General features: G+C 46.9%; 1 protein-coding gene across 1 annotated transcript in view; it reads left to right on the top strand.

The window, feature by feature from the left end:
• Positions 1-17,875, top strand: part of Snx31 (sorting nexin 31) — a 35,233-nt gene extending 17,358 nt beyond the window's left edge. Inside the window, exons 7-14 of the mRNA XM_057792633.1 lie at positions 407-494; positions 1,874-1,943; positions 5,169-5,261; positions 7,271-7,474; positions 8,714-8,827; positions 11,160-11,237; positions 17,016-17,063; positions 17,783-17,875. Of these exons, the coding sequence (XP_057648616.1) occupies positions 407-494; positions 1,874-1,943; positions 5,169-5,261; positions 7,271-7,474; positions 8,714-8,827; positions 11,160-11,237; positions 17,016-17,063; positions 17,783-17,875 (788 nt within the window). The remainder of the gene's footprint in view (positions 1-406; positions 495-1,873; positions 1,944-5,168; positions 5,262-7,270; positions 7,475-8,713; positions 8,828-11,159; positions 11,238-17,015; positions 17,064-17,782) is intronic.

Below are 17,875 nucleotides of genomic sequence, written 5' to 3'. Positions count from 1 at the left end.
ATCCAGGTGAGGGACTTCTACTTGTCTGTTAAGTTTTGGAGCTTTGTTTGGTTTTAATATACGCATGTGCCCCATGGCCTTAATTCATCCTGATAGGTTTAATATACACATGGCCCCTTAATTCATCCTGATAGGGCAGCCCCCTTTCTAGTATGAAGAAGTCATTTCTCAGTCTGTGCTGGATGGGTGACGTACAACAGATGGTGGTGTGTGGTCTGCCTTGACTTTGTCAATGTCCACCCTCAAAATGAAGTAGACAGCAAAACAAACAAACAACAAAACACTGTAAAATGGAGTTTCTAGGAGCAAGGCGCAGGCTGAAAAAAAAAACCAGTTTTATACAATGCGGGGTAACTTGGAGTAGGGCATAGCCTGACCTGCCTTCACGCTGCCTTTCCCTCTCTAGTTGTGAAGAAGCTGGCTGACTTTGAGCTACCTCACACTGCTCTTCAGAGTTCCGAGGCGGAAGACTGGAAGATAGGACTCAGAAAATGGTGAGCACCTGTGAGAGACGCCACTGCGTGAGAATCTGTCAGTCTCACGGGGCCTGAGAGGCGGGGGTGGGGGGATGGAGCGGCCTGAAACGGACTGGCGAGAAATTGCTGACCACGCTTTGCCGAGCGATGGGCGACTATCTGTAGTAAGGGAAGGATGTGTTGCTGATCCAGGCAGATCAGATGTCTGTTAACTGTGATATTCCTTGAAGGCAGAGGGGGGTGGCTCAGCCAGTTTGGACTGAATTTGACCCCCTGAAGCATTCGGCTCACATTCCTGAAGGATATGTTCCAGGGCCACCCACATTTAATTTTTAGATTAGGACACAGAGTCTCTGCAGAAAATGCTGTTATTTTGCGGGGAAATGGAAGTCCCAGCAAGAATAAATCAGCAGGAAATCTCAGTGAAGACAGAGTGCTGGGCTGGAGAGATGGTTCAGAGGTTAAGAGCATTGCCTGCTCTTCCAGAGGTCCTGAGTTCAATTCCCAGCAACCACATGGTGGCTCACAACCATCTGTAATGAGATCTGATGCCCTCTTCTGGCCTGCAGGCGTACACACAGACAGAATATTGTATACATAATAAATAAATAAATAAATATTTAAAAAAAAAAAAAAGACAGAGTGCTTTCCCAGACTTGTCCAACAACCTGCGACACCAGCCTTCGTTACCATGACTGTGTTGAATTGCTACTCAAGTTGGCTCTGTTCATCGTAGTTATTCTGTAATCTGGGGATACAAACTTTAAAAACAAAAAAAGGCGCCTTGAAATCTAGGAATAGTGATGTATTTGACCCAATGAAACCTTGTTGGGTCTAGCTTGGGGCTTTGAATTCTAAAGGGTTAACCCCAGCTACTCAGAAATGTTTGAGAAATCACTAAAACCTTTTGTACTGGATATTTGAGAAGGGGAAAGGACTCTGCTTCCATCTAAGGGTTTAGACTGCCCCGGAGCTGCTTTCAATGCTGTGTGTCTGAGCGCAGCTGTTCCTAGGTCAGAGGATACACGCTGAGACCCAGTTCGCCACACTTTCGACCAGGTTATTTGAGCTCTTTAAGCCTCAGTTTACATATGTGTAAAACAGGAGAACAATCCTCCTAGGACTATTGTCAATATTAAGGCAGTCTCACATGCTCAGTACATTTTGTTAATGTTTATTGTTGTCATATCGATAAGAACGATGACAGCGTACCAGCTAAAAACTCACACACAGAGGAAGCAGAACAAGGACAGAGAAGGGATACAGGAACATGTCAGAGGTTAGGCAAGTACAGTGGTATAGGTTTATGGGAGGAGGGGACTCAGTTCCCAGGGTGGAGGACCCCTGCTCTCTAGAGTATCGGACTCTGGATACATCCCTAGGTGTTCATCATGCAGGTATCTGGACCCCGCCCTGGACTCCATGCTGATGGACTGCAGAGCAGCTGGCGACCTGCTGTACATGCAGGTGAGGTTGGCGCTGGCCACTGGGGCTGGAACTGCACATCTCCCTAGCAGTTGGGGATCTGTGTAGAGTAGGTGACTCCCAGAGACACTACACGGAAGTTTCCCGGGGTTGGGTGTGTGAAAGGACAGCTGTTGTTTAGTGGGGGCGCAATGTTTTCTTTTGTCACCCTTGTTTGGTTTGTATTACGTGGACTGGAGCCTCACTGTGGAGCCCAGGGGAACTTGATCTGTCTGCCTCACGGGTCCCTCTCCCCTCCTGTTTGGAGTCTTTATCGGGAGCTATGAAAGGTTTTGCTGTGTACAGTGGTAATGGTTACACAACATCAAATGTATATAAAGGCCCTCAATTGCACACTTAAGAACGGTTAGAGCAGGGGCCGGAGAGACGGCTGAGGGATCAAGAGCACCTGCTGCTCCTGCGGAGAAGTCAGGTTGTTGTTCCTAGGACCCACGTGGTGGCTGACAACTCAAATTCTACATTCAGGGATTTGACATCCTCTTTGGTTTCTATGGGCACCAGGCACACGTATGATGCACACATGCATACATAGAGGCACACACTCATACACAGGACAAAACAAACCAAGCAGGTGTGGTAGTACATGCCTGTAATTCCAGCACCGGGGAGGTAGAGGCAGGAGAATTAGAGGCTCAAAATCATCTTTGACTTCATAAGTGGAAGTTGAAGGCCAGACTGGAATACATGAGACCCATTTAAAAAAATTAAATTTTTGTATTTTCATTTGTGGGCATTGGTGTTTGCCTGCATGTATATCTGTAAGAGGGTTTCTGGTCCCCTGGAACTGGAGTCGCAGACAGTTGTGGGTGCCTGGACTCGAGCCCTGGTCCTCTGGAAGAGCAGCCAGTGCTCTTAACTGCTGAACCATCTCTTCAACCCTAAGACCTGTTTTTTTGTTGTTGTTTTTTAATTGTTGTTTGTTTGTTTGGTTGGTTGGTTTTGGTTTTTCAAGACAGGGTTTCTCTGTGTAGCCCTGGCTGTCCTGGAACTCACACTGTACTCAGGCTGGCCTTGAACTCAGAGAGCCTTCTGCCTCTGCCTTCGGAGTGCTGGGATTAAAGGCAAGTACCACCACTGCCTGGCTCCATTTTTAAAAAGAAATAGGAGCCTGTTACTATACTTGTTTATAACTTAGTATGTTATCGTGTGTAAATAGCATGCTGCTTTTCCTCATGTTGTTAATTATCCTAGATAATTTTGAAAGCTAGCATCACCAAACATTTGATCATACACCAATTTGGCTTCCTATTTTGGGGTACTTTATAATGCACTACTTCACAGGGTAGAGAAGGACTTGAAAACACAAGAATATTGCCTGATGCCTAACCAGTACTGTCCAGCCATCCTTCGGTGTCCACGGAGGACGGTACCGTCTCTCCAGCCGCCGCCAGACTCCAGGGATGGTCAAGCCCCTCCGATAGAATGGGACGGCATTCCCACAGAAGTCACATGCGTTCTCCTGTGAACTTTAAGCCTTTAGATTATGTACAACACCGAGTTCATGAAAATTCCATACAAGCAGTTGTTACCTGCTTTGGGGAACAGTGATGAGAAACCCGTGGGTGCACGTCCGGGTACACACGTTTTGACTCCACGTCTCTGTCACCATCACGTGTTTAATCCAAGGATACGGAACCCACAGAATCTGAATGCAAACTTGTGTGTGTGTTTGCTGCTAACCATCAGTTAAACTATCTCATTTTTATATACAATAGCAGTAGTAGCTTTATCGATATACTTTTTCCCCACACCTTTTTTTTTGTTTTGTTTGTTTTAAGACAGGGTCTCACTGTATAGCTTTGTCTGGCCTGGAAGGTACTATGTAGGCCAGACTGACTTTGAATTCACAGAGATCTTCCTGTCTCTGCCTCCTGAGTGGCGGGGTTATTGTGTTTGGCTCCTTGTATTTATGAATCTTATATGTGGTTTTAGATTTGTATTACCAAGTTACTTCTAGAAAGTCATATAGATTTAATCTATTGCGTATCACACTGTTTCTCTCAACCCGTCAGCTCTAACTGTGCATGTTTTAGCCTTGTAAAGTCAAGAGACAAAAAACTCTGATTACTAGTGAGACTGTGTATGCATTCGCCATCTGGAAATCCTCTCGGTCAACTGTCAGTATTGAACTATGCTCCGCTTTTGGTGATTTTACGTGTGTCCTGTTGTTCTCTGTAAATGTTAACCCCTTGCCTGGTTTAGTACTTACTTTTTAGTTTAGTTTCTGGTGTTTTGTGTACAGAAATTTGTACTTATGTATAACTACATATGATCTTGCTATTATAGCTTAAAAAGATGGTCTTTCCATCAAGACAAACACATTCATCTTTAATTTTCTACTTTAAAAAAGATTCATTTCTTAAAATTATACATGTGCATATCTGCATATAGGTTTGTGCATGGAAGTGCAGGTGCCTGTGATGGCCAGAGGCATTGGGTCCCTGGGTCTGATGTCACAGGTGTGTGTCTATGATGGCCAGAGGCATTGGGTCCCTGGGTCTGATGTAAAGGTGACTGTGATGACCAAAATCCTTGGATCCCTGGATCTGATGTCACAGGTGCCTGTGAACCATCTCATACTCTAAAGACCAGCATATGTTCTTAACTGCCAAGCCATCTCCCCCACCCTTTTCTGCCTTTAATGGTGTTTTATACCTTAATCTCTTAGGAAGTTATTTGACTGGATGGGACTGAAGTTACTTTGACTTTCTTTGCCAAGTATTCTTATTGTCCTAACTGTAGGGAAATCTTTCCTCCTTGCTAATTTAATTGACACTAGGCCAGCTGTGGCCGTGCATTCCAGGTATCCAGGCACTTTGGAAGTGGAGTTTGAGGCCAGCCTGATCTATATATAAAGAGTGCTCAATATTAAGACCTTATCCCAGGCCCAGAGAGATCTTCCAGAGGACCTGGGGTTCAATTTCCAGCACCCACATGGCAGCTCACAACTGTCGGTAACTCCAGTTCCAGGGGATCCAACACCTTAATTCAGACACACGTCGTTGTAGAAGTTTAACAATACCAATGCACATAAAATAAAGGTAAATTTTTGAAAAGACCCTGTCTAAAAACAAAACAACAAAAAGACAATCTTTATAATCTGTCAAATCATTATGTAGATCCATTTGGGTCTAGGTTTTTAGCCCTTTATATAGGTTAATTAATTTTTACTAAGGTTGCTAATTATATAATTATCCTGTTTTTAAGGCAGTGCAGGACATTGAAATAGAATGGGTGAAACCCACACAGGTTCAGAGGGAGGAACTGAAGGCCCTTCAGGAGAAAGAGAATCAAACAGAGGTGAGTGATGCATTGTACCAAGAGCTGTCCCTTGGAAGTGAGCTCCAGCACGTGCTAGCTGAGCTCTGGCACACGCTAGCCGAGCTCTGGCACACGCTAGCCGAGCTCCCGCACACGCTAGCCGAGCTCCCGCACACGCTAGCCGAGCTCCCGCACACGCTAGCCGAGCTCCAGCATGCGCTATCATCCAGTGTTGCTATCAGTCACAAACCCATGGAGCACTGAAAACGGGAGTTCCTCCCCTGATCTTTCTGACTCTATAATTAGGAAAAGTTTACTGTGTAAGGACTCTGAAAGCATACAGTATACCAAGATTTTGACCCAGTTAATTAATATAGCTCCTCCACATCATTATATAAGGGTAGAGTGTTCTCCTTTGGGGTTGAGATATCATGTCCAGCCCGTTCCCTTTCAGCAGAAGTCAGGCTGTTAACAGCTTTCTCTGCTATGAATCTCTTTGGCAGCAAACACCACATGTAGACCCAGGCCTGCGTCTAATTTACACTTCCTCGTCCTACTCCTGTGTGAACTCCCGGTGATGGGACAAACACGTTAGCTAGGACCTTGTGCTCGCGCAAGGAGGCTGAACTGAAGATGAGTGAAATGACCCAAAGCAATTTGATATAAACCAGAGATGAGCTAACTGGGACTCTGGCCCACTGTTCTTATAAATAAAGTTTTATTGGCACACAGTGGCACCTTTTCATTTATGTGTGTCTAAAGTCATTTTTGTGCTGCGGTGAAAGAGGTATGGCATTGCTATAGAGACAGTAGGCTCCCTAATGGCCTTACTCATGCTAGGCTAGTGTTCACACTGGAGCACCAGCCCCAGGCTCTAGTGTGTTTCCTTAAAGAACAGTGTGGGCATCTCAATGAAAATAAGTAAACATGCCATCCACGACTATGTGCATTGAGTTGGCTTTTTAAGGTACTTTGTGTTACTTAAAAGATTTGTTTTTATTAGTGTGTGTGTGTGTGTGTGTGTGTGCAGGTGCTCACAGAGGCCAGAAAGGGCATCAGATTCAGGAGTTGGTGTTAACCAGTGGTGGGCTGCCTGGTGTGGGTGCTGGGAACTGAACCCCTATCCCCTGTGTGAGAGCAGCAAGTGTTTTAACCACTGAGCCATCTCTCTGGCTCCAGATATAATAATGTTCTTAAAAGAATGGCGTCTTCAAGTGTATAATCCTTAAGATTTCTACCCTCTGGTTTCCGCGGGTTAGCACCTCCTGTCAAACGGCCAGGGCCAACGGGTGTCTGGAGTAAGTACACTGGGTACAGTTAATATTCATCAACCGTCTCCCGACATAGCTTTACTTTTAATTAAATATGTTCACTTCCTTTAATCCATAACAGCTAGAAGTTTATCGACTTTTCAAAAGGTCTTCCTTCTCCCTTCTTTTCCTGCGGTGCTGATATTGAACTCAGGCCTCATACACACTGGCAAGAGCTCTGCCTCCGAACCATCCTGGCCTTTATTTCAATTTTTTTAAAAAAGGGACAAGAGTTGTGCCAGGAGATAGCTCGGTGAGTGAGAGAACTTGCCGCTCTTGCAGAAGACCCAGGTTTGGTCCTCAGCAGGTGCATGCTGGTTCACAGCATCTACAGCACCCCGCACCCCACCTCAGGAGATCCGCTGTCTTCCTCTGACCTCCATGGACACACGCAAGATGCACAAACTTGCAGGCAGGCGAAACCCTTCCTATTGCTAAAGAATCACATCTACTCTTGTGTTCTCAACTCTGCTCTTCATTCATTGGCTGAGTGTGTTAGTTCCAAGGTCTAAACAGGAGTAGGGTTAGGAGTCAGAGCGGGGGAGAAGGCAGGACTAAGAGCCTCATTTGGATGCTCTAGAAGCAGAGAGCTTTGTTGTGAATCCCCCCTCCCCCCATGTGGGTTTCACCAGCAGGCAGCAGTATGCTCCCTTCACCCCTATCTCCTCCACCCCCATCTCCCCCAAAACCATGAGCTCTGTGTCTTGTTTCCTTCTCCTCCACCCCACCTTGGAGTAGTTTCTGGAGCGGTCCCAGGAGGTCTGGCACTATGGGTACATTCAGCTGGATCCCTGTACCTGCAACCACCCCGAACCCGGCTGCGCGGTTGTACTTTCCATTGGCAACAACGAGATCAGCTGCTGTGTGACCCTGCCTGACGGCCAGACCCAGAACATTGCTTTCCAGATGAGCAGAGTAAAGTGCTGGCAGGTCACTTTCCTTGTGAGTATCTGGCACCTCGCTTTGTAGGCCCTTTAAAGTTTTTCTCTATGTGCTTTGTCTTGGAGATGCAGGACTGGTCTCAGGGCTTCACACCGCGTGTGCAGGGATCACTGTTCGGACAGACACTTCACAGGAGCTCCCCCTTGTGATGATCTGCTCACAAACCCTGATCTCAGCTTCATGTTCCTCCCCTCTCACCTCAGCAGGCTTCTGTCTTCTCTGGGTTCTCTCGCCCTAGGGGTGAAGCGATTGTGGGGCTCACTTCATTTATTCCCTGGACAGTTATTGCCCAGTTTGCTCTCCACGCAGACACTCTGAGGCTAACATCTCTAGGACGTGAATCAAGTCTCATTATTATCTTGCTTTGCCAACTCTCTTAAGGAATGCCCGCTGTCCTTGGGTTGAAGTCCGCAGTCCTTAGCTTTGTTTGTAAAGCCAGGAGAGCCGAGCCCTTCGCTAGCCAGCACTAGACCCTGTACACCCAGTTCTAGTAGCCAGAGGACTCGGTGGAAGGACTCAGTGTTGACCACTCACATATCCAAAGGAAAAAGGCTTAAAGTCGGGAGCCAAAGAACTTGGGGTTTCCAGGCAATGGGAACTTTGTGGGGACCTTCTACTTGGGCATCTCAATTCTGGAGTCTAGTGAGAACTGAGTGTCCAGTTGACCTAACCTTGGCCATGTGCCTTTCTCTGAGGGGTCTTCACAGCCTACAGTGGAGGAGGAGGCTTTCCTAAGGGAGCTTGAGCCTCCATTACTAGGAGAAACAGGGATAGATGCTGTTTACACAACCTACATCCTTCAGAATCTCCCTCTAGCCTAACTCTCTGGGCCTCCTACTCACTGCCTGCTTGCTTGGAGCCCAAGCCACAGATATGCCCAGTCCCTCACAGCATCTCCAACCTTCAAGCCTCCTTATGCAAACTCAAGGGTCTGACCTCACTATTCTACCAGGAATTGCCGTTCACCCTCCCTTCTTACAAGATAAAGCCACCACGACAAACTTGGACAGCGCCTACTTCTGTTCATATGTCCCTCCTTCCAGGAAGTCTCCACCCTTCTAGCCTGGGCTACGCTCTGCTGGCTCTGCACACCCACACCTGGCTCCTTTCTAAGGCTCCCTGTGTCCTTACTGTGCTCATTTCCTCCCATGGTCCCTGGGGATTGACAGCCTTGGGGAAACGATGCTTTCTTCACATCAGTCTGTTTCAAAGCACCTTGGTGATCCCTTTCCTCTCCAGGGAACTCTGCTGGATACAGAGGGGCCCCAGCGAACTCTCAACCAGAACCTAGAGCTGAGATTTCAGTATAGTGAAGACAGTCAACAGCAGTGGTTCGTCGTTTACACCAAACAGGTGAGTTCTTAGGACGGGGCGTGAAAGCCGGTTGTGCCAAAATGCCTGACCTGCTGGTTGGCACTGGCACGGCACCAAAATACTTTGATTTTATTTTGCTTTATTTTCTTGGTCACTATGGTCATGAATTCAATGAATGTAGTTGATGTGATGGCCAGCTCTGAGTTGAGATAAATCACACAAAGAAGGCTTATTTCAGCTCTCAATTCCAGAGGCTTCAGACTGTGCTAGCTTGGCACCATCACCTGTGGCAAGGCAAAGAGAGAAATATGTAGTGGATCAAACTGTCTCAGGCCCAGCGACAGGAAGCAAAGAGAGAGAGGGGATGGGTCCTGATGTGTCCAAGTAAAATAGAGAGACCCCCCAAAAGTAAAGAAAACATTCACAAACAAATCCCCCTATCTTAACCATTTCAAGTTAGAATCAAAATTCCAGGTGAAAAAATATTTTAATTAAAAAAATAAAGGAACTGGAGAGATGGCTCAGCAGTTAAGAGCACTGGATGCTCCTGCAAAGGACCTGGGTTCAGTTCCCAACACCCACAGCCACCTGTGACTCCAGCCCCAGGAAATCCAACACCCTCTCTGGTCTTTGAAGTCAGCAGCATGCAGGCAAAAACTCATGTACATAAATAAGAAAATAATAACTCTCTCTCTCTTTGTTTTTTCAAGACAGGGTTTCTCTGTAGCCTTGGGTGTCCTGGAACTAGCTCTTGTAGACCAGGTTGACCTCGAACTCACAGAGATCACCTGCCTCTGCTTCCTGAGTGCTGGGTTTAAAGGTGTGTCCCACCACTGCCTGGATGAAGATAATAACTCTTAAAATAGGCAAATTACTCCAGGTGTTCTAATTCTAGTTAAAATATCAGGTAAACTTTACATTGATTTGTGTTCAACCTGAGCCCTGCTTAGCTCACAGAGAATTTTGGTTTCTCGTCACCAATGTCTACCCCTAGTACCGATGTGGTTATGATGTCCGTCCTCTAAAAAACAGAAAGTACGAAACCGCAATATTAAGTGAAGAAAATGGTCCTTAGGGTGTCCTAATTGGGGTTTCCATTGCTGTGATGAAACGCCGGGACCAGAAGCAACTTGGGAGGAAAAAGTTGATTTGGCTCACACTTCCCCATCACTGGGTGACGCGCTGTGTCACACTGCAGCTTCCATGAGGAGATTTTCTCTTTTTTTTCCTCTTAAATTTTTGTTTATATTTGAGGGGGTTGCAAGGGCAGAGGGGGAATGGGAATACAAAGGGATAGGAAATGAAGGGGATCGAGATGCCTGATGTGACAGACACAAAGAAAAGACAAAAGAAGTTAGAAAGTATTTCTGTAAGCCAGGTATGGCGGCACATGCACCCAGGACAGCCTGGGCTACAGAGTCCCAGGCCACACAGGGTAGTACTTATGCCTGACGATGAGTCTCCCAATAGTTATCATACCTTCGACTGGAAGATTTATTGATTTAGTGGAAGGAGCTTGCTGCTTACGAGACACAAACTGCTCGCGGTGCCCTAGAAATGTGGATCAAGAGGGGAAACAATCAGGAATGGGATTTTGGCCTATTTATTCATCTGTCTTTAAATGTTCCTACATTCTTGAAATTTAGGAAACCTGCGTTTTCCTCCCAATTACATTTTAAGTCCATTTCTGAGAAAATTAAAGACAAAATTCTTTAAAATGTGCTGGCGAGTTTTAGCCTCCATATGCAGAGTGAGAAGGACAATGAGGACCTCGAGCTAGGGAGGGTTTTGTTGTTTTAAAGATTTGCTTGTTTTTATTATTTATTTATTTAGATTTTTCGAGACAGGGTTTCTCTGTGTAGCCCTAGCTGTCCTGGAACTAGCTCTGTAGACCAGGCTGGCCTCGAACTCACAGAGATCCACCTGCCTCTGCATCCTGAGTGCTGGGATTAAAGGCGTGCGCCACCACCGCCCGGCTGTTTTTATTATTTTTTATGTGTATGGATGTTTGTCCGCATGTGTCTGTGTAGTGTGTGCATGCAATGCCCAAGGAGACCAGAAGAGGGCGTCAGATCCCCTGGAACTGGAGTTGCAGGCCCTTGTTAGCCACCATGTGGGTGATGAGATTCAGACTTGAGTCCTCAGGAAGAGCAGCCAGTGCTCTTAACTCCTGAGCTGTCTCTCCAGCTCTGTGTTTCTGTTTGTTTGAGACAGGGCTCATTATGAAAGCCTGGCTGGCCCAGAACTCACTAGACCAGGCTGACCTCAAACTCACAGAAATCCTTCTGCCTCTGCCTCCCAAGTGCTGGAATCAAAGGTGAACGCCACCACCGCCTGGCCGAAGAGCAATCTTTATTTCTGTGTTTCTTAGGCTTTTTTCCTGAGTAGCTGCCTGAAGAAGATGATCTCAGAGAAGATGACGAAGCTCGCTGAGGAGAACCCAGAAATGGTAAGAACTCTAATATATTCGCATGTGTGCTAATGCATGTAGACCAAATTCACCCCAGAAGCCCAGAGTTTGAGGGTCTTGTCCTCCAGGGAGGCAGCTCCAGCTCACAGTGGTCATCTGATTGTGTTACTGGAGTTGTTAGGGGAGAGCCTGAGTCCCGGCAGCTCTCCCACACTGGCTTTTTAAGCAGTCAGCAGTGGTGAAAAGCAGGGAAGGGAGTTTATCCCACCCTGTAGAGCAGGTCTGAAATCCAACCAGAAAACAGTAATGTTACCAGCAAACCAGTGGGTGCAAGGCCCGTTTTATAGCAAGCAAGGCCCACGGATGACTTTTCTCCCCTAGTGACCTACATAGCTCTTCCTGACACCAGGGGGGAGGAAGTTTTGAGGTCGGTTCTAGGTTGAATTTTTACGTCCTGCAATGGAAGTGCATTGAGTCTTTAGCAGTAGGATGCACTATCTATCTATGGTGAGCATCCAGAGGCAATGGCGATACCCTCTGCTCTTTTGGGTACCTCCAGGGCCCTTCTGGCCAATCTCACAGGGAACCATATTTTCCTCAGTGAGATTTTCATGTAATTATTACCTAGATCTTCCAAGGGCAGCTTGTCCACCCACGCAGGATACCTTCACTCAAATGCCCTTTCTTCTCTGAATTATACGTTTTTAATTAGCTTAAAAATTGTGAGTTTTGGCTGGGTAGTGGTGGCACACGCCTTTAATCTCAGTATTCAGGAAACAGACACAGGTGGATCTCCATGAGTTCAAGGCCAGCTTGGTCTGTTCTACAGAGTTCCAGGATAGCCAAGGCTACACAAAGAAATCCTGTCTCAAAATCAGAACCAAAACAAAAAGTTGTGAGTTTCATAAATATTTTTCATACTTTTTCATTTTTATTAATCCACTCAGTCTCCTCCCTGAATCCTGGCTACCCCTTTCCTTCCGGTTCTCACATCACGTGTATTCTGCTTTGCCCTCCGCTTTAAGAACTCCCCCCCCCCATCTAGCATTGAAGTCAGGAGTTTGAGGGGATCATTTAACACAGCAGGGGTGATCTTCAGCAATTTCCCCAGAAGAAATCCACAGCCCCTTGACACTTCCTCTCTACCAAACAGGAAGCCACAGAGTGAAAGAAACTCTGAGGTCGCTGTTTTTGTTTGTTTGTTGTCTGTTCTTTCCTCCAAATTAACTTTATTTTTCTGGTATGCATATTTCCACCAAAGGCCTAGTAACTTAGAAAGGCTTGGTCTATATGCTGTAAAAGCAAAATAAGAACAAACCTGCGATTCTAGGCTTTTCTGATTATCTTATCATTACGATATAACCATGTTCCAAATAAGATAGGACAGGTTGGTGGGCATGTGTATTGGTAAATTTAATATTTTTACAGAGAATTACATTGATCCTTTTTTTAAAAAAAGATTTATTTTATGTATGTGAGTGTTTTGCCTACATATATAGGTGTATCATGTGCCTGCCTGGGCCCACGGAGGCCAAAACAGGTCATCAAATCCTAAGGAACTGGAGTTGCAGATGCTTGTGAGCCACCGTGTGGGTGCTGGGAACTGAACCCCAGTCCTCTGCAAGTGCTTTTAACCACTGCGCCGTTTCAGGCCCGTGCAGTCATCTTTAAATTACAATAGACAACATTGGCGTGCTTTCCCTAACGTTTTTATTTAGGTTTAATTCTCCAGAAGCAAATGGGCGGCGTCTTCGCTTCAACATTAATCATTACAGCTCGTTTCTCTAAGAAACCAAATGTGCTCTGGACTTCATTTCTCTTCTGGATCCAAAAATATCTTTTTAGGGCAAACCAATCCGCTGTCTCCTGGTGACTGAACTGTTCAAGCTGCACTAGAGAGCATTCCATGAAGGAGGTGCTTTGTGAACAGAGTAATAAAGTCCACCCTCTCAGGCACAGCAGTCTCCTAGGCTTTGATTATCCTGTGCGTATAAAAGAGGAAAGAAAAGTAATTAACTGGAGGAGGCTTTTTGAAAAGAGAGACGTGCCCTCAGATGCAGAAGAATAATATGGCCACTTGATACAGGAAGTCCTTGGACAGTGAATAGCAGAGGAACCAGCTCAGTAAAATCCACACCGTCCGCACGCCTGCGGCTCACACGGCGGCGCTTGACGCTTCCACTCATTTCCATGAACGACATCAGAGCAGGCATAGACTGGTTTCAACAGGTTTTGTTTCCACGAACTCTTCACCTATTTTATTATTTATGACTTATTTATGTCTATGGATTATTCTGGTTATTGGAAAGACATTGCCTTCAAAGACAAACCACATTTGAAGCTGAATTCTCCCCCACAAAACCTTGAGTAAAAGGAAGTCAGCCGTGGAGGCTGGCTGAGCCCTGTGAAATCACAGCTCAGTGCCGGGCCTCTTGAGGACCATGGACTAAAGTCATTTTGTGACTTAAAGTGGCGATAGAAATGCAAGGCAGTGACATTTGCTTGTTTTCTAAGCAAATATGCCCTGGGAAGAACACACATCCCTTACAGAACTCTGTGGACTAAGGCAGACGGTCTCTATTTAGTGAGGCGGATTCTGAGTCCAAAGGTTTGATAATGTTGAAGACTCTGAGGCAAAGGGGAAAACCCTGGAGAACTTTAACCAAATGAGCCCCCACAGTTAATCTGACAGCCACCAGAAATACTGGGCTTTCCCTTTTAGACTGGATGAATGAGGAAAGACATTTCGTGTCAAATCAAAACTCATTAGTCTTGTTAGTTTACACAATGATTTCAAAATTAAGGCTCAAGATAGGAAGATGGCTCCGTGAGCTCAGACCCCCAGCCCCCACGGAAAAGGCGGGGTGGGAGGAAGGAGACAGAGAGCAGAATTACAAAGATGTTTTATTTTAAAATAAAGTATATTAGGGTAAAGTTTAGCTGCATATAACAGGAAGCAAAATAAGTGTCTCCGCTAAGTTTCTGTTGCTGTTCTAGCACACTGACCAAAAGCAACGCGGGGAGGAAAGGGTTAGGCCAGTTTACAGCTTACCATCGAGGAAGCCAAGACATGAGTCTGTGGGGCAGGAACGAAGCAGAGACCACGGAGAGCACTGCGTGCTGGCTCACTCCCCACGACTTGTTCAGTTTGCTTTCCTATACATTCCAGAAACACCTGTCCTGGGGCAGCACCACCCACAATGGTCTGGCCTTCCCACATCAATTATTAATCAAGAAAATGTCCCACAGGACGGTCTGATGAAGGCATTTCCTCAACTGATGCTTCCTTAGACATGTCTAGGTTCCTGTCCAGTTGACAAAAAAAAAAAAGGAAAAGGAAAAACCAAAAGCCAAAAAACCAAGCCCAACCAAGATAAGTATCTGAACAGAATAGAAGTGTGCTTTTCTCTTGTTAGAAGCTCAGGTAGGCCTAGTCTAGGGCGGGGCTGTGGAATCACAGTGTAAGTGGAGACTCCCTGCTGTCCTGCCGTCAGCGTGAACATCCACCTCTTAACGCGGCTGTCGGCCCAGCCATTATGTCCACGGTCTCAGCCTGCAGGCCTGGGCAATATGAATGAGGACTCCTGTCCTTGAGGCAGACTCTCAGAAGTCTCCCGTAGACTTCATGCCTCTGGTTCAGCAGCCAATTACCCCAGAGGCTGTTGAGTCTCGGCATTTCCCTTTCTGCCCATCGTCCTAAGCAATAACAGTTTTCTTTGGAGAGACAAAGCACCCATTTAAAAGTTATGCCGACCATAGCCTTGAAGGCAAGCACTGGCCTGTGATGTGAGGAAATCTTGGCCGCTGAGCAGAGGTGTGAGCTGTGAGGCTTCTGACAGCCCTCCTTAAGGATGCAAGTTACTCTTCAGACCTTCAATAGCGTGGGGTGCTGGGCCCTGCTGGGAGGGGTACAGTCCCTGGCATTTAATAGTTTGTTTTCTTCCCATGAGGAAGAAACATCCAGCAGCCTCTCCCCAACCCCTGACTAGCTAGGTTACACTCACCAGGGTTGCCAGACACTCCTCCACCCTGGTCCGTGCCCACGGAGGACCTCTGCATGACTTTGTTTCCCGTGGGTCACCAGGTGGGGAAGACATGACCTGTCCTTGCCGGGGATGCGTAGCCAACCTCTTTTCCCACCTGGTCTTTCTGGGGCTCTGTAGCTTCATAAATGCCCAATGAAGGCTACAGCTGCTATATAAACCCTCGCTCCAGTCCTTGGGAGCCCAACACCCCTCCATGTGTTTTAACTCACCTCTCCCCTCCATCAGATACTCCCCTGCAGTGCCAGGTATGGTGGTACCCTAGATCTGGTAGTCTCAGGCAGGAAGATGGAACATTTCAGCTCAATGAACTATAGAGTACAGAGCAGATGGCCAGACCCTGTCTCAGAAAAGCTCCAGGATTTAGGCCAGCAGGATAGCTCAGTGTGTAAAGGTGCTTGCTGCCGAGTGTAGCAACTTGAGTTCTATCACTAAGACCCGTGTGTTGGAAGGAGAGAAATGACTCCTCAGGGCTGTGCTCTGATGTGCCATGGAACACACATGCACACACACACACACACACACACCAAGTGTTATAAAAATAACAGCTAAAGGTTCAGGATGTAGCCCACTTGTAGGGTATATGCCTTTAAACAAGACTGAGTGAGATCTACAAGAAGCGATATAGTAACTATTATTATTGTGAACCCTGTCATCAGCCCAGATTGCCACCTGCCTCCTCTGGGCCCTTAACTGTTCTACATCATGCACTGGAGGCCCAGCCCAGTCGAGTTTAGTCTGATGCTGTTTTGATTAATGGCGCCTTTAGATTGTGCAAAGCCCCATCTGGCTTTGTTTCAGGGCATGCATCCGTGCTGCGTGGAGGATCTCAGAATTTACAAGTACATTTTATCTCCTATAAAATCCTTTTAAAAGCTGTGTTAAGCTACAGGATCCATAGGCAGCCACCAGTGTTAGACTTGAAGCTCCCTGTCACTTTAGTGACTTCATTCCTGCCACAGGAAGGGAAGGTAAGCAGATGAGAGGCAGGTGTGCAGATGCTAGACGGGTATGCAGGTGACAGACAGGTGTGCGGGTCACAGGCAGGTGTGTAGGTGCCAGACAGGTGTTCATGTAACAGACAGGTGCAGGTCACAGGCAGGTGTGCAGGTGCCAGACAGGTGTGCGGTCACAGACAGGTGTGCAGGTCACAGACAGGTGTGCAGGCCACAGGCAGGTGTGCAGGCCACAGGCAGGTGTGCGGGTCACAGGCAGGTGTGTGGGTCACAGGCAGGTGTGTAGGTGCCAGACAGATGTGCATGTCACAGACAGGTGCAGGTCACAGGCAGGTGTGCAGGTCACAGGCAGGTGTGCAGGTGCCAGACAGGTGTGCAGGTCACAGATAGGTGTGCAGGCCACAGGCAGGTGTGCAGGCCACAGGCAGGTGTGCAGGTCACAGACAGGTGTGCAGGTCACAGACAGGTGTGCAGGCCACAAACATGTACAGATGCCAGACAGGTGTGCAGGTGCCAGACAGATGTGCGGTCACAGACAGGTGTGCGGTCACAGACAAGGTGTGCAGATGCCAGACAGGTGTGCAGGTGCCAGATAGGTGTGCAGGTCACAGACAGGTGTGCAGGTGCCAGACAGATGTACAGATGCCAGACAGGCATGCAGATGTCAGGCAGGTGTGCAGATGCCAGGCAATTGTGCCTGCTGACTGGCAGTTGAGGGGTCATTGGGGGCATGACTGTGGAGGGGGAAATGTGTCGGTTAGTGGATTATTCATATGCTGGCTTCCTTGAGCTGCGCTGACATTTTGTAACCCATTTAGCAGATCGAAGTTCCAGAACAAGGCAGAAGTAAGAAGCAGCCGAACCAGGTCTGTGAGTAAAATGACGTCATGGATGTATTGTCATTGGATGCCTTTTCCCTGCTCACCTTCCAGCAAAGTCCTTGGCATTCAAGCTTAAGTAAAATCACTGGCTGCTTCTTAGAAGCCCCCCGTACAGACGGAGCAGAAGTGCAACCAGGTCCAGAACCACCTGTTTCTTCAGCTGGGCTTGCTTCAGGTTCAACGAGAGACCCTGATTCAAAAAATAAAGTGGAAAGTGAGGAACACATCTGATGTCAACCTCGGGTCTTCACGTGCTTGCACACGCATGCGCACACACTTGCACACGCACACGCGCGCGCGCGCGCGCGCACACACACACACTTGCATCGAGAGCTTATTAAGTATTGATAGCAAATAAGTTCTTAAAATGTTTTACATGACTTTTTTTTTTAAAGTCTCTGCTTCTGTGAGCAAGAAAATGAGAGGAAGAACTGAAATTCACAAGGAGTAGGGAGGAACAGGCGGGCAGGGAGGAATAGGGAGGCAGAATGTTGGTTCTGGGAGTCAGCGCTTCCTGAGCAGGCCAGCAGGGGGCGCCGTCCTCCGTCCTACCCCAGTGCAGGATAAAGGTACAAAGTAATCCTTGCTTACACAGACGTAACCTTTTGTAGCTGTTGTAACTATTTTGATGCTTTTTCAACCTCCTTGAGGTTTTCTTGTTCTTAGGGAAATTTACGTTTCTGATCTCTCTGTTTATTTTCTAGCCGAAAGACTATTTTAATTTTCTGAGAAAAAGCAAGACGAAGAAAGTTGAGGACGACTGTGTTTGGGGGACCCTCACGGAAGGAGGTCTCTGA

Source organism: Chionomys nivalis, chromosome 17, assembly GCF_950005125.1.
Source record: "Chionomys nivalis chromosome 17, mChiNiv1.1, whole genome shotgun sequence".
NCBI classification, from domain to species: Eukaryota; Metazoa; Chordata; class Mammalia; order Rodentia; family Cricetidae; genus Chionomys; species Chionomys nivalis.
Note: the sequence above shows the minus strand (reverse complement) of the source record. Positions and strands in the feature narration are given on the sequence as shown.